The 19441-nt window shown below is 40.5% G+C and overlaps 1 protein-coding gene across 2 annotated transcripts in view; it reads right to left on the bottom strand.

Moving 5' to 3' along the window:
• USP13 (ubiquitin specific peptidase 13) overlaps positions 1-19441 on the bottom strand; it is a 139766-nt gene that overhangs the window by 33563 nt on the left and 86762 nt on the right. For both annotated transcript variants that reach the window (XM_001368179.5, XM_007501977.3), the window contains exons 9-13: positions 15806-15877; positions 15477-15570; positions 7283-7408; positions 5483-5636; positions 3213-3387 (exon numbers count right to left, since the gene is read on the bottom strand). In XM_001368179.5, coding sequence (XP_001368216.3) covers positions 3213-3387; positions 5483-5636; positions 7283-7408; positions 15477-15570; positions 15806-15877 — 621 coding nt within the window. The remainder of the gene's footprint in view (positions 1-3212; positions 3388-5482; positions 5637-7282; positions 7409-15476; positions 15571-15805; positions 15878-19441) is intronic.

Raw genomic sequence — 19441 nt, 5'->3', positions numbered from 1 at the left:
AGGTCTTTCCAGTTCTTACAGAAATCGGGCAGCTCATCATTCCTCATAGCACAATAATATTCCATGACATGCACTTTTGAAGTGAGAGAGTAGAGCAATGGGTGGAAAGCTGGCTTTGGAGCCTGAACAGGTCCAGTCCCTTCTTCTACTTTCCCTAATAGTTTACATTTCTACAGTGGTTTTTTTTTAAATGTTTACTTTCCACCTTAGAATTAATAACATATATATTTTTAAATATTACCTTCCATCTTAGAATCAATATTATATATTGGTTCCAAGGCAGAAGAGCAGTAAGGGCTAGGCAATGGGGGTTAAGTGACTTGCCCAGGGTCACACAGCTGGGAAGTGTCTGAAACCAGATTTGAACCCAGGGTCTCCCATCTTCAGGCCTGGCTCTCAATCCCCTGCTCCACCTGGCTGCCCCTTTCTATAGTATTTTAAAATTGACCAAGCATTTCCCTAACAGCAATCCTGGGATAGGATGGTGCAGGTGTTGTTCCCATTTCACCAACAAGAAAACAAAGGTGTGGAGAGATAATCCACTCAGGAACCACAAAATCCTAGGATCCTAAATCTGGCTCTTGGGACCCCCTCTGGTCCAATTCTCTTATTTTACATAACTTGAAAGATTATGTAACTTGCTGAAAGTAAGGAACAGAGACAGAATCAGACCCTAAATCCTCTGAACTCATGAGCTTTCTAACAGCACTATGCTGCTTTCGATGAACCTCACAGTCGAGGTCTGAAACCAGGTCTTCTGATTCAAAATACAGTGACCTTTCCACTAAGGCATCTCTAGCCTGAATATATCTGTGACATTCCCACATTAACATCCACTTGAGAAAGAAGAAGAAACAAATACAGGATGTAAAGCTTCCTATTCCAGGAAACTGTGACCACTCAGGTCCTTGTCTGTGTGTCTCTCTCTCTCTTCTCCTCATGCCTTACATATTTTTTAAATATCTGGTAAGTCTCCTTCTAATCAAAGGACATCATCTAAAATAAGTGACCAGAATTATTCTTTTCCATGAAAGAGACCTCATCACCTCCTTATTATTATTCTATACGTCTCCAGTCTCTCCCCTCTTCAATTCATCTACCACACAACCACCAAACTAATATTCCTAAAACACAACAAAGTCTGATGATGGCACTCCTCTGCTCATGAAAGCTCAGTGGCTCACTATTGCCTCGGGAATACAAAATAAAATAAAATTCCTCACCAAGGTATTTAAAGGCCTTTGGAGTCTGGCTCCAATCTATCTTTCTGAGTTAACTCAATATTTCTCCTCCCATAGACACGCGATATCGCGGTCAAACTGGGTAAGTGACTCTTATCCCTACAGGACATTCTATCTCCACTCTGTACTTCTATGTATGAGCTGTCCCCTCTTCCTCCTTGCCTGCAATGTCTCCAGCTCAGCTCTGCATCTTAGAATCCACGGGTCCCTTCAAGGTTCTGGGACCTTTACTGATCAAATGAGAAAATATTTATAAAGTACTTATCAGAGTGCCTGGCACGTAGTAGGTGCTTACTAAACAAAAGTTAGTATTGCATGAGGCTCATTGAGCCTACTCATACCTCAAATGACTTTGAAAATACTTGGCATATTTTTTTATATTCTCACATATCCATGTTGTTTCATTGAGTAGAATGCAAGCTGGTTCTCTACACCATATTTTTCTACCTTCTTTAAATCAGAATTTTGCTCATATTTATCATTAATAACCATTCAATCACCTCTAAACTGTTATGGATTTGGGAAATATTCTTTATCTATAGGAGATATAATTTCTTTTTCAAGCAAAACATTCCAAAAGGCAGGGGCTCCATATCTGAGAAGCTTTGGGCAGCATCTATGGTTGCTTTCTACATAATCAAAAGCATAATGAAGAATTTTGATGAAGAAAAATATCTTAAAGCAAAAGCATCACCCCATTTTTGTTCATGGAAAACCCACAAATATATTTGATTATCTGAAAACTGTTTGATTATATCCTTTGAACATTTAAGTACTGGGGAATGGCTTTTGGTCTTATATGCTTGTTTTAATTCTCCATATCCTATGAATTGGACTTTTATCAGAGCTTTTTGGTGCAAAATGGGCAAATAACAATCACTCTTCTCACCCTGTTTACATTGATTTGTTAATGCAAAGCTTTATAATTTGATGAAATGAAAATTATTAGCGTTAGTTTTTATGATCCTTCCTATACCTTACTTGGTTAAAAATTCTCTCCCCTGTCATGGGTTTGGAAGATACCTCTTTGCATGCTCCACTATTTTTCTTATGATTTGGTCTTGTAAATTTAGATGTTTGGGTAATTTGTCCCAGAGCAAGATCTGAAGAAGGAAGCAAATAGAGGAAGGTAACCCAGGTGTCTTGCTTTTAATCCAAAGTACTAATCTTTTAAGTCCCAACTAAAATCCTGTCTTGTACAGGAAATCTTTCACAAATCCACTTAATTCTAGTAGCTTCCCTCAGTTAATTATCTCTTATTAATCTTTTAAATAGCTTGTTCTATCTATGTTTTTTGGCAGGTTATCTTTCCCATTAAACTGTGAACTCCTTGAGGGCAAGGACTGTATTTTGCCTCTTTCTGTATCTGCAGGGTTTAGCAGGGTTTAGCACAGTGACTGGCACATGGTAGACCCTTAATAAATGTTTATTGATTGATCAATAATTTTAACCTAGGTATCTAGGTTGGATTTTCTCTTTAAGAAACAAAGGTTTTCTTATAGCCATTTCAAGGGGTGGGAAGATGTAAGACAATTGTTGTTCAGTTGTTATTTCAGTCCTGTCTCACTCTTTGTGACCCCATTTGGGGTTTTCTTGTCAAAGATACTAGAGTGGTTTTCCATTACCTTCTCCCATTCATTTTACAAATGAGGAAACTGAGACAAACAGAATTAAGTGACTTGTCCTGAGTCATACAGCTATCAAATGTACAACTCTTTGTGATCACATTTGGAATTTCTTTGGCAAAAATATTAAAGTGGTTTCCCATTTCCTTCTCCTGCTCACTTTAAAAATGAGGAAACTGAGGCAAATAAGGTTAAGTGACTTGCCCAGGGACACACTGCTACTAAGTGTTTGACTCTTTGTGATCCCAACTTCTGCTCTATAGACCCACACAGACAGACAGACAGACAGACAGACAGACACACACACACACACACACACACACACACACACACACCATCCACTTACTTCACACCAGCAGACTTTGCCTGTAGGGCGCTGCTCCAGAAGTCTTCCACATTGTCTGGTTCAGAAAAGGCCTGAAGGCAGGCACTGAAAGGAATCCTGGCCCGGACCAATTCTGGGAGCGGTCTCCTGGATGTCTCCGCTTCTCTTCTGGTCAACTCATAGGCAATCAGCTCATCTGGATGGAAGACAGACAAGGAAGAGCAAATGAAGAGCCTTGGAAAAGGTCCTCTGGAGGCTTCTGCGGTCAACAAGAGCCTTCCTTCCCAATCCGGATTCCTCTGAGGGTTGTCTGACAAGGAGGAATCAGACACCTGGGAGGAAGGAGAGGAGGAGAAAGGTCTGGCTCCAGAGAGCCAGAGATCTCAGCCTTCTTGAAAGCCAGAGATCCAGAAAAAAAAAAAAAGGAACTAAATGGCCATCCCTTCCTGGGATTTTTTGTCTACAGAGGAGCTTTGGGAAATGTCTGATGTCAGGAGGGAGAACATCTCCAGAGGAGGCTCCTAGGATTCATTATTAGCATTAGGACACTCCAGCTCCTTGTAAGTATCCAAAGATTTTCTACCATTTTTCTTCCCTGATGGAAAAGTGTCTTCTACAGGTTTTGCCACAAACATGGTCCAAACTCATTAGTGGATAGCTTCAATGCTCAAAGAGGCTTCATCTGGGGCCAGTTAGGTGACTCAGTGGATTGAGAGCCAGACCTAGAGATGAGAGGTCCTAGGTTCAAATCTGGCCTTAAACACTTCCTAGCTGGGTGACCCTGGGCAAATCACTTAACCCCCATTGCCCAGCCCTTACCTCTCTTCTGCTTTGGAACCAATGCACGGTATTGATTATAAGGCAGAAGGTAAGGGTTTAAAGAAAAAAAAGAGGCTTTATCCTTACCGTTCCCACACAAAACCTCCAATGGATTCAACCCTTTCTTATAAAGATACTTGGAAATCTAGAGTGTTCTTAATTTTTTTGTGTCATGGGCCCCTTTGGCAGTCTAATAACATCTATGAATCCCTTCTCAAAATCATGTTTTTAAATGCATAAAATAATACATATAGTATTACCAAAAACCCTAGTTATATCAAAATACAGTTATTAAAACATTTTTAACAAGTTCACACATCCTAGGTTAAGAAATCCTAGCCTAACGATTAGTTTTATTCAACAACAAAAAAGTACTTTATATTTACTTTTATTCAAGAATTTAAAAAGTATTCCCTAAGTGTCAACTACAAGTACTAGAAGGCAAGGATACAAAGACAAAAAAGGAACACACTTACCCTCAAGGTGTTTCCATTCTAACAATATGGACATGAATAAACAATGGCAAAAAATAAAGAAAGTCCTTTTTTGGAGAGGTGGAGGGGTTTGAGAGCACCAGAAGGACCAGAAAACTTATTAGATCTAGGAGATGGCATTGAAGATGGGGGGATTAGTCTAGGTAGATGAATAGATGCTTTGTATTTCTTTGGCACATATAAATATATATTAGTATCATGTTATCAACAGAGGCATAAAGAAAGTGCTTGGCCAAAAGCATCCAATGGGATCTTCAGATCTGAATTTTAACTACAACCTTCCTTCTGTTTTCTCTCCCTCTTACCATGAGATCTCTGAGTGATGGGACCGTCTCACTTTTCTACTTATGGCCCCAATACTTACCACAGCACTTTGTATACAGTGAGCGCTCAATAAATGCTTTATTCATTCAATCCTATTGTAGCTCTATCCCTACTCCATTAGCAGATGAATGTAAGTTTCTTGAGGGCAAGAACCTTTTTGTTTCGTCTTTATATCCTGGACACTTAGCACAGTGCCTAGTGCACAGGAGGAGCTTGTTGAATGGAATAGAAAAGGAAACCAGATATATTTTCTGTCTTCTTATTTTATTCTTCTGTCTTAGTAACAACTCACAGACTGAAGGGCAAGGGCTAGGCAAACAGGGGTCAGTGACTTACCCAGGGTCACATAGCTAAGAAGTGTCTGAGGTCATATTTGAACTCAGTTCCTCTGACTCCAGTCCTGGTGCCACCCAGGTGCCCCTCACCAGATGCATTTTCATTTAAACCTGGTTTTGATCTTCATCATAGGGAGCACCCAACCTCACAGTCCTCTTCAAATAATCTCATCAATGACTTTAGTGTTTTTTCCTATAAAGATGCAAATGAATGATCTCTTCTCTGGGGTGTGTGTATGTGTGTGTGTGTGTGTGTGTGAACGCACACACACACGCACATGCACGTGCACGTGTGTGTCTGTTCTTCCATCTGTCTTACCCTTGTTTGTTGCCGCTTCCATGGCCACTGGCAACTGCATCAAATAATCGACCCTCTCCGTGTAGCGAACTTTCCTGGACTGACAGCACTGAATTCGTTCTTCTACCACAAACCGGAAAACATCACTTGGATTTTCAGAGCCAATTCGGTTCCTCTGAGGGTTGGATTAGATCAAATTAATCATTCAGCTATCAGCAGACCAAATATAGAGACAGTGGTTGTACAGGAGATAGAAAGCTAAGCCCTAGTTTGGGAAGAACTAAGCTCACATTTATCACCTGACCCCTTCCTATCTTTCTAATCTTCTTTTTAAAAAAAAAACACCTTACTTTCTGGCTTAGAATTAATATTAATGATAGTTCAAGGGCTAGACAAACAGGGGTCAGTGACTTGCCCAAGGTCACACAGCTAGGAAGTGCCTAAGGCTACATTTGAACCCAGTCTCCCAGACTCTAGACTTGACATTGTATACATGGTGCTACCCAACTATTCCCCCTTTCCAGGCTTCTTATACCTTCCTCCCCCTCCACAGGATTCTATGATCAAATGACATCTTCCTCCAACAAGACCCTCCATCTCCTTGCTCCAGACATCTTCACCAGCTGTGCCCCATGCCTGGAATTTTCCCCCTCCTCATCTCCTGGTCTCATGGTTTCCCTGACTTCTTTCAGAAACAGCTAAAATCCCATATTTTATAAGAAGCTTTTCCTATCCTTAATGCAAGCACTTTCTCTCTGAGATTACTTCCAATTTATCCTGTTTGTATCTTCTTTGTACAGTTATTTACACATTATCTTTCACACATACACACATACAGAGCAATTAGAATAGAAGCACCTTGAGGGCAGAGACCAATTGTGCCTTTATATCCCTAGCTTTTAGTGTAGTCCCTGAAAAATAGGAAATGATTAAGAAATTATTTTTCATTGATTCATATTGGCCAAGAAGGGGAGAGAAGGAAGGGGAAGAGGAAGGAAATAGGAAAGAATCCTTAAGGAGATCTAATTGGAGTAATGGAACATTTCATTCAATTCAACAAGTAATTAAGCACCTACTATGTGGTAGGCAATGTGCTGGAAAACAAGGATACAAAGACCAGAGATCTCTTCCCTCAAAGAGCTTATATTGTATTGAGCAACATCATCAGAAAACATACATTAATACTGTACAAATCAGAGAGAAGCAGACCAGAAAGTCACAATTAGTAAATGGGGCAATTCAGGGAGGGTAGAAATTTTAAGCCAGAGACTGAAATTTGGACATCAAGCAAGCATTCTCAAGCTCATGGGCAGAAATGTGGCAAATCAGGTTTTTAAAACTCATAGTGCCATTTCGAGAGTAAGAGTATTCACCCTTAGTTAAGAAAATTGTAATTAATATTTTTTTGGAACAGAGAGGAGGGAGAGAAAGGCGGGAGAAAGATGGGGTAAGAAGAGGCACAGAGAAAGACAGAGGAGGAGAGAAAAAGAGAAAGAGAGAGGGAGAAAGGGGATAAGAAGAGAAAAAAGTAGAGAGAGAGAGAAGAGAGAGAGGGAGCGAGGGGGGGAAGGAGAGACAGAGGGGGAGAGAAAGAGAGAGACAGAAGGAGAGAGAGAGGGACAGAGGGATGGAAGGAGGAATGGAAGGAGGGAGGGAGAGAGAGGTGGAGGGAGAGACAGAGAGAGAAACAGAGGAGAGAGAGAGAGAGAGAGAGAGAGAGAGAGAGAGAGAGAGAGAGAGAGAGAGAGAGAGAGAGAGAGAGAGAGAGAGAGAGAGAGAGAGAGAGAGAGAGAGAGAGAGAGAGAGAGATTGAATACTTGCCTCCACTAGATTTACCAGGTGCAAGAAAAACTCCTGGGCATCCTGCTGTCTGTTGGAGGAGAATTCAGGGTGGCTCTTGCTGACAAAGGCCTTGAACATGCATGGAGAGATCCCATTCTGCTGAGGCTGATGGGTGAGAATGTTCGTAGAGACAGAGAAGTAACATCAGAAAAGCCTGCCATCTTGGAATAAGGCAAGTTACCAAGATACAAAAAAGAACCTGCAGTGTCAGATTTTTCTCCCTCCTCAATTTGTTCCTCCCTTGGCTGCCCGATTACTCTGCCTCCCCTCAAGTGAGCTCTCTCCTCAGCACTGCCCCATCGATTGGTCTAAGCTCCTTAACGGACATTCAGCACATACTTCTTGGTGTCGATTTAACGTTTCCTATGTTTATTTCTTCTCTTCCAAGCTAGATTGTAAATGAGCAGAGGGCAAGGATGTTGTCATACTATACATATTTATTCATTCAACAAATCGACTAGTGAGGCAAAGCACCAAGCCAGGCAGTGGACGTGCCTACAAACATACATACACATATACTCATCCCCTTTTAGAAGTGCTAACAAATCTAGCAGTAAATGTTGACAGTATCTGGATACACAGATACGAGCATCTCTTTATACAGCGACACATATGGCTATAGATAAATGTACACATATAGGACCAATTTTTACTGTTGGGTTTCTTTTACTGTCCAATTCGTAGATGTACGTGTGTGTGTTGAAGGAGAAGAAACAGACACAGGAAACATGAAATCGATCCCAAGAAGGATGTGTGGGATGTGCATTACGGAGCTTAGACCTGTGGATGGGGCAGCTCTGAGGATGGGGAGCTCCCTGCAGGGCAGAATGATTGGGGCGGCCAAGGGAGGAACAGGTGGAGAAGAAGATGGTCAGATAGATCAGAAGCTGCAGGTTCTTTTTTGTTTCTTAGCAACTTGTCTTATGTCTATGTATGTAGGTACCCAAATATTACCAACTTTTACTATTAGACTTGTTAGTGCTTTTACAGTTTGCAGAGCATGTTTCATAGACTAAGACTAAGAGGTAAGCAATGGCAGGTTTTACCCCCTCATTTTACTGATGAGGAAAAGGTAGAATAAAGAATTAAAGTGGGGGGCATCTAGGTGGCTCAGTAGATTAAACGTCAGATCTAGATACGGAAGGTCCTCGGTTCAAATCTAGCCTCAGATACTTCCTAGCTGTATGGGAAAGTCCCTTAACCCTCATTGCATAGTCCTCCCTGCTCTTCTGCCTTGGAAATAATACACAGTATTGATTCCAAGATGGAAGGTACTCTAACATTAAAAAAAATAATTTAAGTGACTGATCCAGGATCACACAGCAAGCAAGTCCTGGGAGGCAGTATTTAACTAGTCTTCCCCTCTACAAGTCTACCTCTAGAAAGTGTCTGACTGAGGCCAGACTTTGGCTCCCATCTTGGCTCTCAGTCGACAGAACCACCTAGTTCTCCCCACCAACACATTTATCTTTGAAAGCCCTTTACAACTTGACCCTGTCACCCCTTTCTGGTCTATATCCAACTACACTGGCTCTCCTCCATGCCTGGAAAATTCTGCCCTGTGACCGCCATCTCGTAGCATCCCTGACTTCCTCCAAGCCTGAGATTAAATACCACCTCATGCAGAAGACTTCCCCAGGGGCACCTAATGCTAGTGCCTTCTCCTTTGAGATTAATCTGGCTGGATCGACTCTGTATCTCACTATTTCCTTGCTGTCTCCATAACTGAAACAGGAGCCCCTGGAGGGTAGGGAATGTGTTTGCCTTTCACTGAATCTCTAAAGTTTAGCACGGGACCTAGCACCCAGTAAGCAAGAACCCAGTTCTTCCTGACTCCAAGCCCAATGCACCATCCACCAGGCTAACCCTTCCTCTCTACAGGAGATGCTGTGTTTAGGGGGAGAGGGGAGAGTTTGACCATTCCTGCCCACTGGAGAAAGAAAACCTACGATCGACAAATAAGGCAGCAGGATGGAAGGCAGCCGTACTCTAGTCTTACCCAGAGGGATGTGCACTTGAGGAACTAATCATATTTATAGAATACGCTACTAACTGCTTATCAACCCTTGCAAAACAGCTGAGCTAAAATTAGAACGGACGGCACCAGCCCAAATCACCCTCAAATGTTGACGGAGGCAATTTTCCAGCCTGGCTTACTAAACAAAGACACAGCTTGCTCCGTGCCTATTTTTGTTTGGGATTCATGTATTGATTAATGAATCAGAGAGAAAGTTGCTGCTTGGAATCACGTTGTACACAAACACCAGGAACAGAAGCTGAAAGATTCTAATTTGTTGCCAATCCAGAGGGGTTTTAAAATATATCTATTTTAATATCTGTATATTATATTTAATATAATATATAATATATGATATATAATAATAAAATCATTTTAATATTCCTATATTTCAATATTTCAATATTAAATATAGTTTAATATTTATCTATCTTATATTCAATATATTGTATTATATATAATAAACTCATTTTAATATTCATGCATTTTAATATTTGTATATTAAATCTATTTTGATATTTATATATTTTCTATTTAATATAATATATTATAATATATAAGAAAATATTTTTAATATTTATATATTGTATATGTATATATATATATGTGTGTGTGTTGGCCAATGTTTTGTGTCCCTGTTAAGTGAGCATAGCCTTAGTAAATGGTTGCATTCTCAAGGAATTCGTCATGGAAGAAGACAAAAGCTACACCATCCTTTAAGAAATGTCTTTGCTACATTCTAGATGAAATTCATCCACAAGGAATGAAAGCATTTCTAGAGCTCGACACTGAAAGTGGCTATTAGGAAGGTGGCACTGAAAGCACCCATCAAAGTTACCCAACAAATACATATTCTTCCTTGATCCATTCTAGACTGATGCACTTGAGAGAGAAGCTGGTTTCTAAGATGAGGTGGGCAAGCTCACACCTTCTGTTCCTCCTGGCTCCCCTAATCTCTGTCTCCTCGGCAGCCATAAAGAATGTGAAACGCTAGGAGACCATTATGTAGAGTAGTAGATAGAGCACTGGATGGTTAGGTGGTCCGGTAGATAGAGCACGGCAGTCAGGAACTCTTCTTCCTGAGTGCAAATCTGGCCTTAGACACTTACTAGGTGTGTGAACCTTGGCAAGTGACTTCATCCTGTTTGCCTCAATTTCCTCACTTGTAAAGAGAGCTGGAAAAGAAAATGGCAAACCACCCTAGGATCTTTTAAGAAAACTCCCAAATGGGGTCATGAAGAGTCGGACACAGTTCAACAACAACAGCTGAAGCACAGACTTATAAAGTCATTTATTCTCTCTGTGCCTCAGTTTCTTCATCTGTAAAATAAAGGAGTCAATGACATCCATTCTAGTTCCAAATCTAACCTTTGATCAACTTCCACATACAAGATAAATGCTTGTTCTGAGGGCAGCTTAGTGGCTCAGTGGATAGGAACTAGGACTAGAAAAAGGAGGTCCTGGGTTCTAATTTGACCTCAGCCATTTTTCTAGCTTTATGACTCTGGGCAAGTAACTTAATCCCAACCACCTATCCCTTACCATTCTTCTGCCTTAGAACCAACACTTAGTATTGATTCCAAGATGGAAGGTAAGGGTTTTAAAAAATGCTTGTTCATTTCCATTCTTGTCTGTTCTCTCTCTCTCCACTCTTTCCTCCTCCCATTGCTTTACTACCTTTCTTTTGAATTTTTTTGAATTTTTTCCTTTCCCTTACTGATGTTTTTTGAGTCCCATTAGCCTGCTGAAGGCATGCTGCTATATAGCTTTCTGCCACGTTGGCCCTGTAGCACAAAAAGTACCCAGTGCACTATTGGGTCCCACCAGACAGAAGAGCCCTGGGCTCTGGACTTTTCCATCCACCAGGAAAGCTGATGGATTCTATTTTCACAGCTAACAAATAGTCACTCGTTTACTTTCATAAAGGAGTGTTCTCATTATTGTCTTTGAGGACACAATAAACCACGGAGATGGGAATTATTTGGGACATTCAAGAAGCCCAGAGAATTCAAACCAACAGGGAAAATCAAGAGGTCTTGGCTCTGATCCCTGCGCTCAGCTCACACATTCTTTTCTTTCTTTTGACATAAGCTTTTGCATCACTGTTTCATATGCCTTGCACACAGTATATACTTTAATAAATGTTTGTTGAATGAAACTGAAATATACACATGCAAACACACTCAAATACTTTTAAAAATCCAGGATTAATCTGGAACAGGTGCTTTCCCTATCATCAGAGTCAGATAAGCAACACACATTTATTGTGTTTACATTGCACCAGGCACTAAAGATGTTTGCCAGCCAGTCAATGGGTGTTCACAAAGCACTAACTATGTGCCAGATAGAGGTCTGTAAACCAGGTACCATTTATTAAGCACCTACTATGTGACAGGCAAATATGTATAAATATAAAAGACACAAATAATTTATGATCAATTCCAATTACCAACAAATTTCAAGAGCATCATGGACTCCCTAATCAGTCCTAGTTTCAGAAAAAAATCAAGACCCCACTCATAGATAGATGGCAGCCAGGTCATGGTTTAAAGAAGGAAGGGAGAATAGCCAGTGTACAGTTGATAGTCTGGGAAAGAACAGAGAGGTGGAAGGAATGGAGGAAAGAACAGGGTTAGGGGTAATCAAGCAGAGGGAAAGATGAAATGATAAAAGATTGGGGCAGCTAGATGGTGCAATGAACCAGGAGCAAAGATGAAGCATTGCCCAAGAGCCTTATGGGAGTGGGAAGATCAAAGGAGAAGTCCAGTTGAATAATAATTCCTCTATTCCTAGAAGAATTTGGAATGTGAGTAGTGATTTACACTTTCAGCCCCAACTGCTACAACAAAGCTATTTTTGTTAACCAAAAAAAGCACTTAGCTAAATCTCAGTTCCCTCTAAATTATTCCCAACCCAGAAGCCATCACTGAGGTGAACAACAACAGAGAGAAACAGTAAATGCTTTGGAGATATGAAGAGAGATCTATGATCTCAGAGAGGTTCTTCCTGCCCTGTGTCTTAACTCATCTCTTTCTTCCTATACAAATCATGCCATTCCTCTACTATAGAGCATATCCCTTATGCAACAGAGTCCTCTGACAGGTCATTTCCTATTCCTTGGATACCAGTGGATACCAGGATCCTCAGACTTCCCATCGCATTACCTGTCCCACTGGCTATGTGGCTGACTGCCTTTCTCCTTTCCAGATGCCATATTTCAGTCCTGATGTCTTTTATACCACTTCTCTCAGGGCTATAGGATCATAGATTTAGAGATGAAAGGATCTAAAAGGTCATCAAGTCAAAATCTTTCATTTGAAATGAAGAAAATGAGTCATTCAACAGCTAAGGCAAGGCAAGTGATCATTGAAAAGGTGCTGAAGTTCGCAGCCCACCATGCTAGCTGCTCAGGGTCCTTTGCTCCCCAAATATTTTAAGACCATTTGATGAGAGCCTCCTCTTCTCCCCTCCTTTTCACCTCACAACATCCAGACATCTTCCTCAACTATCCCTTGTCCCTCACGAAAAGATGGCCCTTCTCCTTGCCAAGGCAAACTCTTCCTTTTCCTCATCTTTCCTTCCACCTTTTTTTCCTTCCCTCCTTCCATCTCTTCATCCAGGATGCCCGTGATACATGCAGAGACCCTCATTACCACTCATCTAGACCAATGGCCTCCTAATTGGGTTCCATGCCAATAGCTTCCCCTTCCTCAGTCCAAGTAATACTCCCAAACCCAAGTCTATTGCCTCTAGGATAAAATATAATTTTATCTGTTTGGCTTTTGGAACCCTTCACCATCTGACTCCAGTCTGTCTTTCTAGGCTTATTATATATTATTCCAGTGGTCTACGTGCTGCTTCCCAAATGTTCAAGACATTCCACCTCCTATCTCCAGGCCTCTGAACAGACTGACCCTGTGCCATGTAATGATGGAGGGTTGATTGAGTAAATCAGTCAGATGTCTCCAGTGCGCTTAAAGCAATCAAGTGCAAATGCCCTGGGACTCTGGCAAGATGGAGATCCATCTCAATTGAATTAAACCAATCAAAGGCATCCCAAGTATCTGTGAGACTTGTGTGACATCCTATCTGAGGAGCATTTGGATTAGCTGAAGAAAAATAGTCATGCCCCAGTCAGCTACAAGATATCTGCCCAGACAACAGAGACGTATGGATCTCAGCAAGTGTCTGTAGGAAGAAGGAGAGAGACACCTCCAAGAAGGAATCTCTGGGACAGATGGGGTGAGAGAGAGACAGAGAGAGAAAGAGAGAGCCAGAAAGGCAGAGAAGGATAGGGAGACAGACAAACAGAAAGGAGATGACCCCATTTTCTTCTGTACTCTGTCCTTGTAGGAGAAAACAGAACAGACAGGTGGGAAGGGGGAAGTTTGGTACCAACTGTTCTTACTATAATCCCCTCTTCTAAAAACTAAAAAAGTCAAAAGTTATTATTATATTATATAAGCTGACTAAATGATTCTCAACTGATAAATATTGATGGAAAGCACACTGGTATGGGTTCACGAGGCACACAGCATTAAAAAAAAACAATCTCCTTGTGGGAAGATAGGCACATAAATACCATTACTGGTGGAGTTGTGAATTAGTACAACCATTATGAAAACTAATTCTGAATTATGCAATTAAAATGACTAAAATGTCCATATCCATTGGCCCATGGAATTCACTACTAGGAAAATACTCCAAGGAGATCATTGACAAGAAGAAAGTTCCCATATTCACCCTAATATTTATAGTTGCAGAATTTTTTGTGATGGCAAAGAATTAGAAAGAAAAAGAGATGTCCATTGATTGGGGAATGGCTAAATAAATTGTGATATATGAATGTAAAGGACTATTGAGATATAAGAAGCAATGATAATGATGAATAAAGAGAAACATGGAAAGAATTACATTAACTGATGCAGAGGGAAGGAAGTTGAACAAAGAAAACAATATAAACAATGGTAACAACAAAGTAAGTAATAAAAATAACCATAAAACAATCAATCAAAAATGAATGTTGCATTACAGAGAACAAGCATGTTCCCAGAGAAGAGTTAGAAGATAATCCAATCTCCACTCCTTTGCAAAAGTGAGGAGTGTGGAATATATATATTTTAAGACTTTCTCAATTTATTGATTAGTTCTACTGGGTTTTTCTTCTCTTTTTCTTTTAAAAAATTATCTTATTATATGGGATAGTTTTCTGGAAGAGGAAAGATAAGGGGTATTGGGAGAAATTCTGGTGATATAAAACCAAAACACATTAATAAAAATTTATTCTAATGAAAAGGAAGACAACTTACAACCGCTCTACCCCCAGAGCCTCAAGGGGATATAGTAGACATGCTCTCTCATCAGTGAGAGTGGGAATTAGGACAGTCACTTCAGAACATGCTCTAAACCTTCTCCACCTCAGACTTGAAAAATCCCTGGTTTCTTCAAAACTAAGCTCATGTCTTGTCATATACATGAGGTCTTTCTTGTCTTCATTACCATCTGTGTGATCCTAATCCAAACATTTAAGCACTTTGGGCTTCAAGCAATTTACTAGTTCTGATTTATTCTCATCTAATATGTTTTAGATGGGTTGCCATCTTGGTTGGCAGACTGTGGTCCCACACTGCCCAAACTATGAATATTTTTATAACCCAGAAATGTTTTATAGAAAAGAATTCATTATTGTGGACCTGGCCCACATAAGGGTAGCTAAATGGTGCCGTGAATAGAGTACTAGACCTGACATCAGGAAGATCTGATTTCAAATTCAGACTCAGATATTTGCTAGCTGTGCAACTCTGAACAAGTTAGTTAACCCTGCTTGCCTCAGTTTCCTCATCTGTAAAATGAGCCAGAAAAATCATTCCAGTGTCTTTGCCTCCCAGCCAAAATAATAAGATCATGAAGAGTTGTCCACGACTGAAACAACTGAACAACAATAAATGTAAATTTCCAGAGAGAAGGTAATTCTGTGAATAAAAACCTTGACCCTAATTTTTGAAATGTGCAAAAAAATGTCAGCTCCTAGAATGAAGCCTTTGGTTTTATACTTTGCTAAATGGTCTGATGACCTTCCAATTCACATTCATTCCCAGAGCACTGGGGCCCCCATATCTACAGATCAGAGCCTCAAATGTTTGGGCATAGACTTACCTTATGTTCTTCTTTCATCACCTGTTCAATGAGCTCAGATTTCATGGGAGGTTTGGAATATTGGCCTGAGAGAAGGCCATGTCCTAACTTAGCCCTGGCATAAAGCAGAGAAACAAACAAATAAACAAAACAATGAACTTCCAAGTTGTCATCTTCTCCCCAAATTGCCACTACATTTGCCATTTTAGCCAGAAAAATGGCTGTCCCATTATCTAAGTCTCAAGAGTCATGACAAAAGTTTATTTTGGTCATTTATTTCTGATTGCTAGGGAATTTTCCCAGTTCTACTCAATACTTTTCTCCCCTCCCAATGGAGACCTGGCACTTACATCTGTGTGTTGAAATCCTGTGTTGGGTCTAGAGGAGAGTAGTCAAATATTCTTGCCAAGTTTCCCACATACCTAGAAATAAGAAGAGAACAGCACAAATGTTGGGCAGAGGGAACAGGAAACCCAAAGAAAGGGAACACTCATTCTCACTAAGAACTCTGAGATAACTCCCTAGTTGGGTCACCATGATACTTATGACTGCCTCTGTTATCAAACCTAATCCTGGGGATTATGGAAAGTTTTCTTTTTCCTGGGTCATCCTGCTGTAGAAGCCAAATGCTAGGACAACACTCTAGTCTTTGGTAAATATTTATATCACCATTCCCACAAACACCCCGAACAACAAATTCTGACTCAGGTATTGTTCCCATCATCTCCAAATTATTTGATCTTTCCACCTTGACCGGAAATACCCCAGAATCCTATTGGTCAATCAATTTATATATCTATAAATGAGCTCATTTCGGCAACCTGTTATCCATCCATTCTTTATGAGATGCTTTTGCTACTTCTCCTAATAACTTTGAACTTCTTGGATTACATTTGCACCAATCTTCATTTTTTATTGTCTAAACCTTTTTGATACGTGTGCATGAAAGAAGTCAAGTCAGGAGGATTAAAAGAGTACAAGGTTTGGAGTCAAGAGAGATCCAGATACCATATTCATCACTTAGTTGACGGCAGGCTCCAAAGTAAACATCCTCTTTAGATATTGTAGTAATAATAAAAATAACTGACACATTTACCTCCCTTGCTTATACCTCTTTGACTCTGAGGAAATTTCTTGACCTTGTTGGGCCTCAGTTTCCCTACTTGTAAAATGAGCAAGGTGAACTAAAGTATCTCTGAACCGCTATTAGTTCTGATCTCTGATGATCTCTGGAGACATTCAAGGTTACAAAGTATTTTGGAGACATTATCTTATCCTCATAACACTTCCATGAAATAGGTGCCATTTTTTTATTACTCTTGAAGTAATAATAATAGGGGTAGGGCAGAGAGGTGACCCATTGGTTAAAGTGCCAAGCATGAAATCAGGAAGATTCATCTTCCAGACTTCCAATCTGGCCTCAGACACTTAGCAGTTGTGTGACCCTGGGCAAGTCACTTAATCCAATTCACCTCACTTTCCTTGTCTTCAAAATTAGCTGGAGGAGGAAATAGCAAATATCTCCAGTATCTTTGCCAAGAAAACACTGAATAGGATCACAAAGAATCAGACACAACTGAAATAGCTGAACACCAATAAAAAAAAGGGACTAGACGTGCCATTTCAGTGGCATAGGGAACTCCCAATGAGGAAACTCCCTCTGCCAATGCAAAATGGAAATTTTTAAAGGTACTGAATACTCAAGTAATTTTCCCAGGAACACACAACTATGTATGGAACAGAGACAGGTCTAATGTCTAATTCCTAAATAATAGTCTGGGTGCCCAACACCTGTACCATGCTACCTTTCATGGCTGTCATTATCTCCATTTTACAAATGAAGAAATTAAGTCTGAAAGTTCCTAAGAGACTTGCTAAGATCTGGGCTTTGAAGGCACTCTTGACTGCAGATCCAGCACTCTATCCAGAGTGTCTTTCTTTGGGGGAAATTTCCTTTAAGACTTAGATGTCTTTCTAACAATCCAAGTAAAATTTAGAACTATTGGCTAACTCATTTTTAAAGTTTTTCTTGCACTTAGAAACTCCTTCTGTGATTTCAACAGTTTGGCAAAATAGAGAAGTCTCTCCATCACTGCTTACTTCAACCCCCCCCCCCCCGCCATGATTCAGAAGACAGTCTCTAAAAGTTTCTGAGACTAGTCTCTCCATCACTGCTTATTACAACCCCTCTATGATTCAGGAGACAGTCTCTAAGAGTTTCTGAGACTTAAAAACAAATCATCCCTGGCCAGTCTGATGACAGATTTCTCCAAACTTAGCTGGGCTCATCCTTGGATGATAACCATTTCAAGACCATTTCTCAGGCAACCACCCAAGTAAGTATTCCACTGGCTTCAGCTTCAAGAACCCAGAAGCAACTGTATGTTCTAAGAAGACTTGAGGGGTCAGGTAGGTTCTACAGTAGGATGGTTATCCCCTTTTTTCCAAATGGAAAAATTCCAAATTTTTCCAAATTTCCAAATTCTAAGACAGACAGCATGGATAGAAAGCCATCCTCAGAACCAGGAAATCCTGAGTTCAAGTCATGCCTCTGATACACATGGGCTGCATGACTCTGGACAAGTCACTTACCATCTAGTGCTCTAGACAACTTTCTGAGAGTTGCAGAGAAGATGCTGACTCACATCAGCAAAGGGAATTGCCTTACCATGAGTTTTCCTCATCTATACCAACTTAAATCATAGGTTCAGTTCTTATCTTCTACCCATTATGTATTACATAATTTCTAGCTCTAAGCAGCTAGAAGACACCACAGTGCACAGAGCACTGGACCTCTAGGCAGGAAGACCTGAATTCAAATTCTGCCTCAGATACTAGCCATATAACCTTGGACAAGTCACTTAACCGCTACATACCTCGGTTTCCTTTTACGCAAAATGGAGATAACAATCGCATCTATCTATCTTACTTACAGGGTCACTGCAGGGATCAGATATGATGAAAGGAGCCAAGCACTTTGCAAACTTTAAAGTATTATATAAATGTTAGTGAAGATTATTATTCCGTGATTTTAATCAAGGGGGGGAAATCTGCTTTTCTTGACAGCCCACCTCTGTTGCTGTTCCTTTGTAAGCCTGTGCCTTCAGATTTGATTTCCATCAGAAATTAAAAAGCACAGATTGGGTCAAGAGGCGAGTGGGGGGTCAAGGAATCAGGTTGCCATTCTGGGCTTTGCCCATGTCATCTAATCTTGCTATGACTCATTTTTTCTACTTACAGAATGTAGTTGCAGCTCTTGGGTTAGACCCTGCTCAGATAGAATTTCGGGGGAGGGGGGCAGATAGGGAAAGGGGAACCTGGAGAACATTCAAAGATGGCTTCTCAGCAGAAAGAAATGGGCAAGGGGGGGACAGAGGAGAAAGGTACTTTTTTGTTTTATCTATTCAATTTTCATGGAATCATAGATCCAAAGTTGGAATGGACTCCAGTAGGTTTAACCCCCTCATTTGACATATGAGAAAACAGAGACCCAGGGAGATTAAAACACATGGGGAGGGGCATCTGGTGGGCAGCTCAGTGGATTGAGAGCCAGACCTAGAGACTGGAGGTCCTGGGTTGAAATCTGTCACTTCCCAGCTGTGTGACCCTAGATAAGTCACTTAACCCCCATTGCCTAGCCCTCACCACTCTGCCTTGGAGCCAATACACAGTATTGATTCCAAGATGAAAGGTAAGGGTTTAAAAAAGAAAACACATGGCCAAGGTCACACAAGTGGTAGGCATCAGCACCAGAATTTGAACTCAGCTCCTATGATTCAAGAGCAAGGGATCTTCTCATTCTATGTTGTGATCTTAAAAACTTTTATCAAGCAACCAACTTAGGCTTAAATTCATCAAATACAAGTTCAACAAAGAATAAAAGAATGAAGCAGCTGGGTTGCTCAGTGGATAGAGAGCCAGACCTACAACTGGGTTCAAATCTGATCTTAGATTCTCCCCAATTGTGAGACCCTGGATAAGCCTCA

This window comes from Monodelphis domestica, chromosome 8 (genome assembly GCF_027887165.1).
Source record: "Monodelphis domestica isolate mMonDom1 chromosome 8, mMonDom1.pri, whole genome shotgun sequence".
Classification (NCBI taxonomy): domain Eukaryota; kingdom Metazoa; phylum Chordata; class Mammalia; order Didelphimorphia; family Didelphidae; genus Monodelphis; species Monodelphis domestica.
The sequence above is the reverse complement of the archived record's forward strand: the minus strand, read 5'-3'. Positions and strand labels throughout refer to the sequence as shown.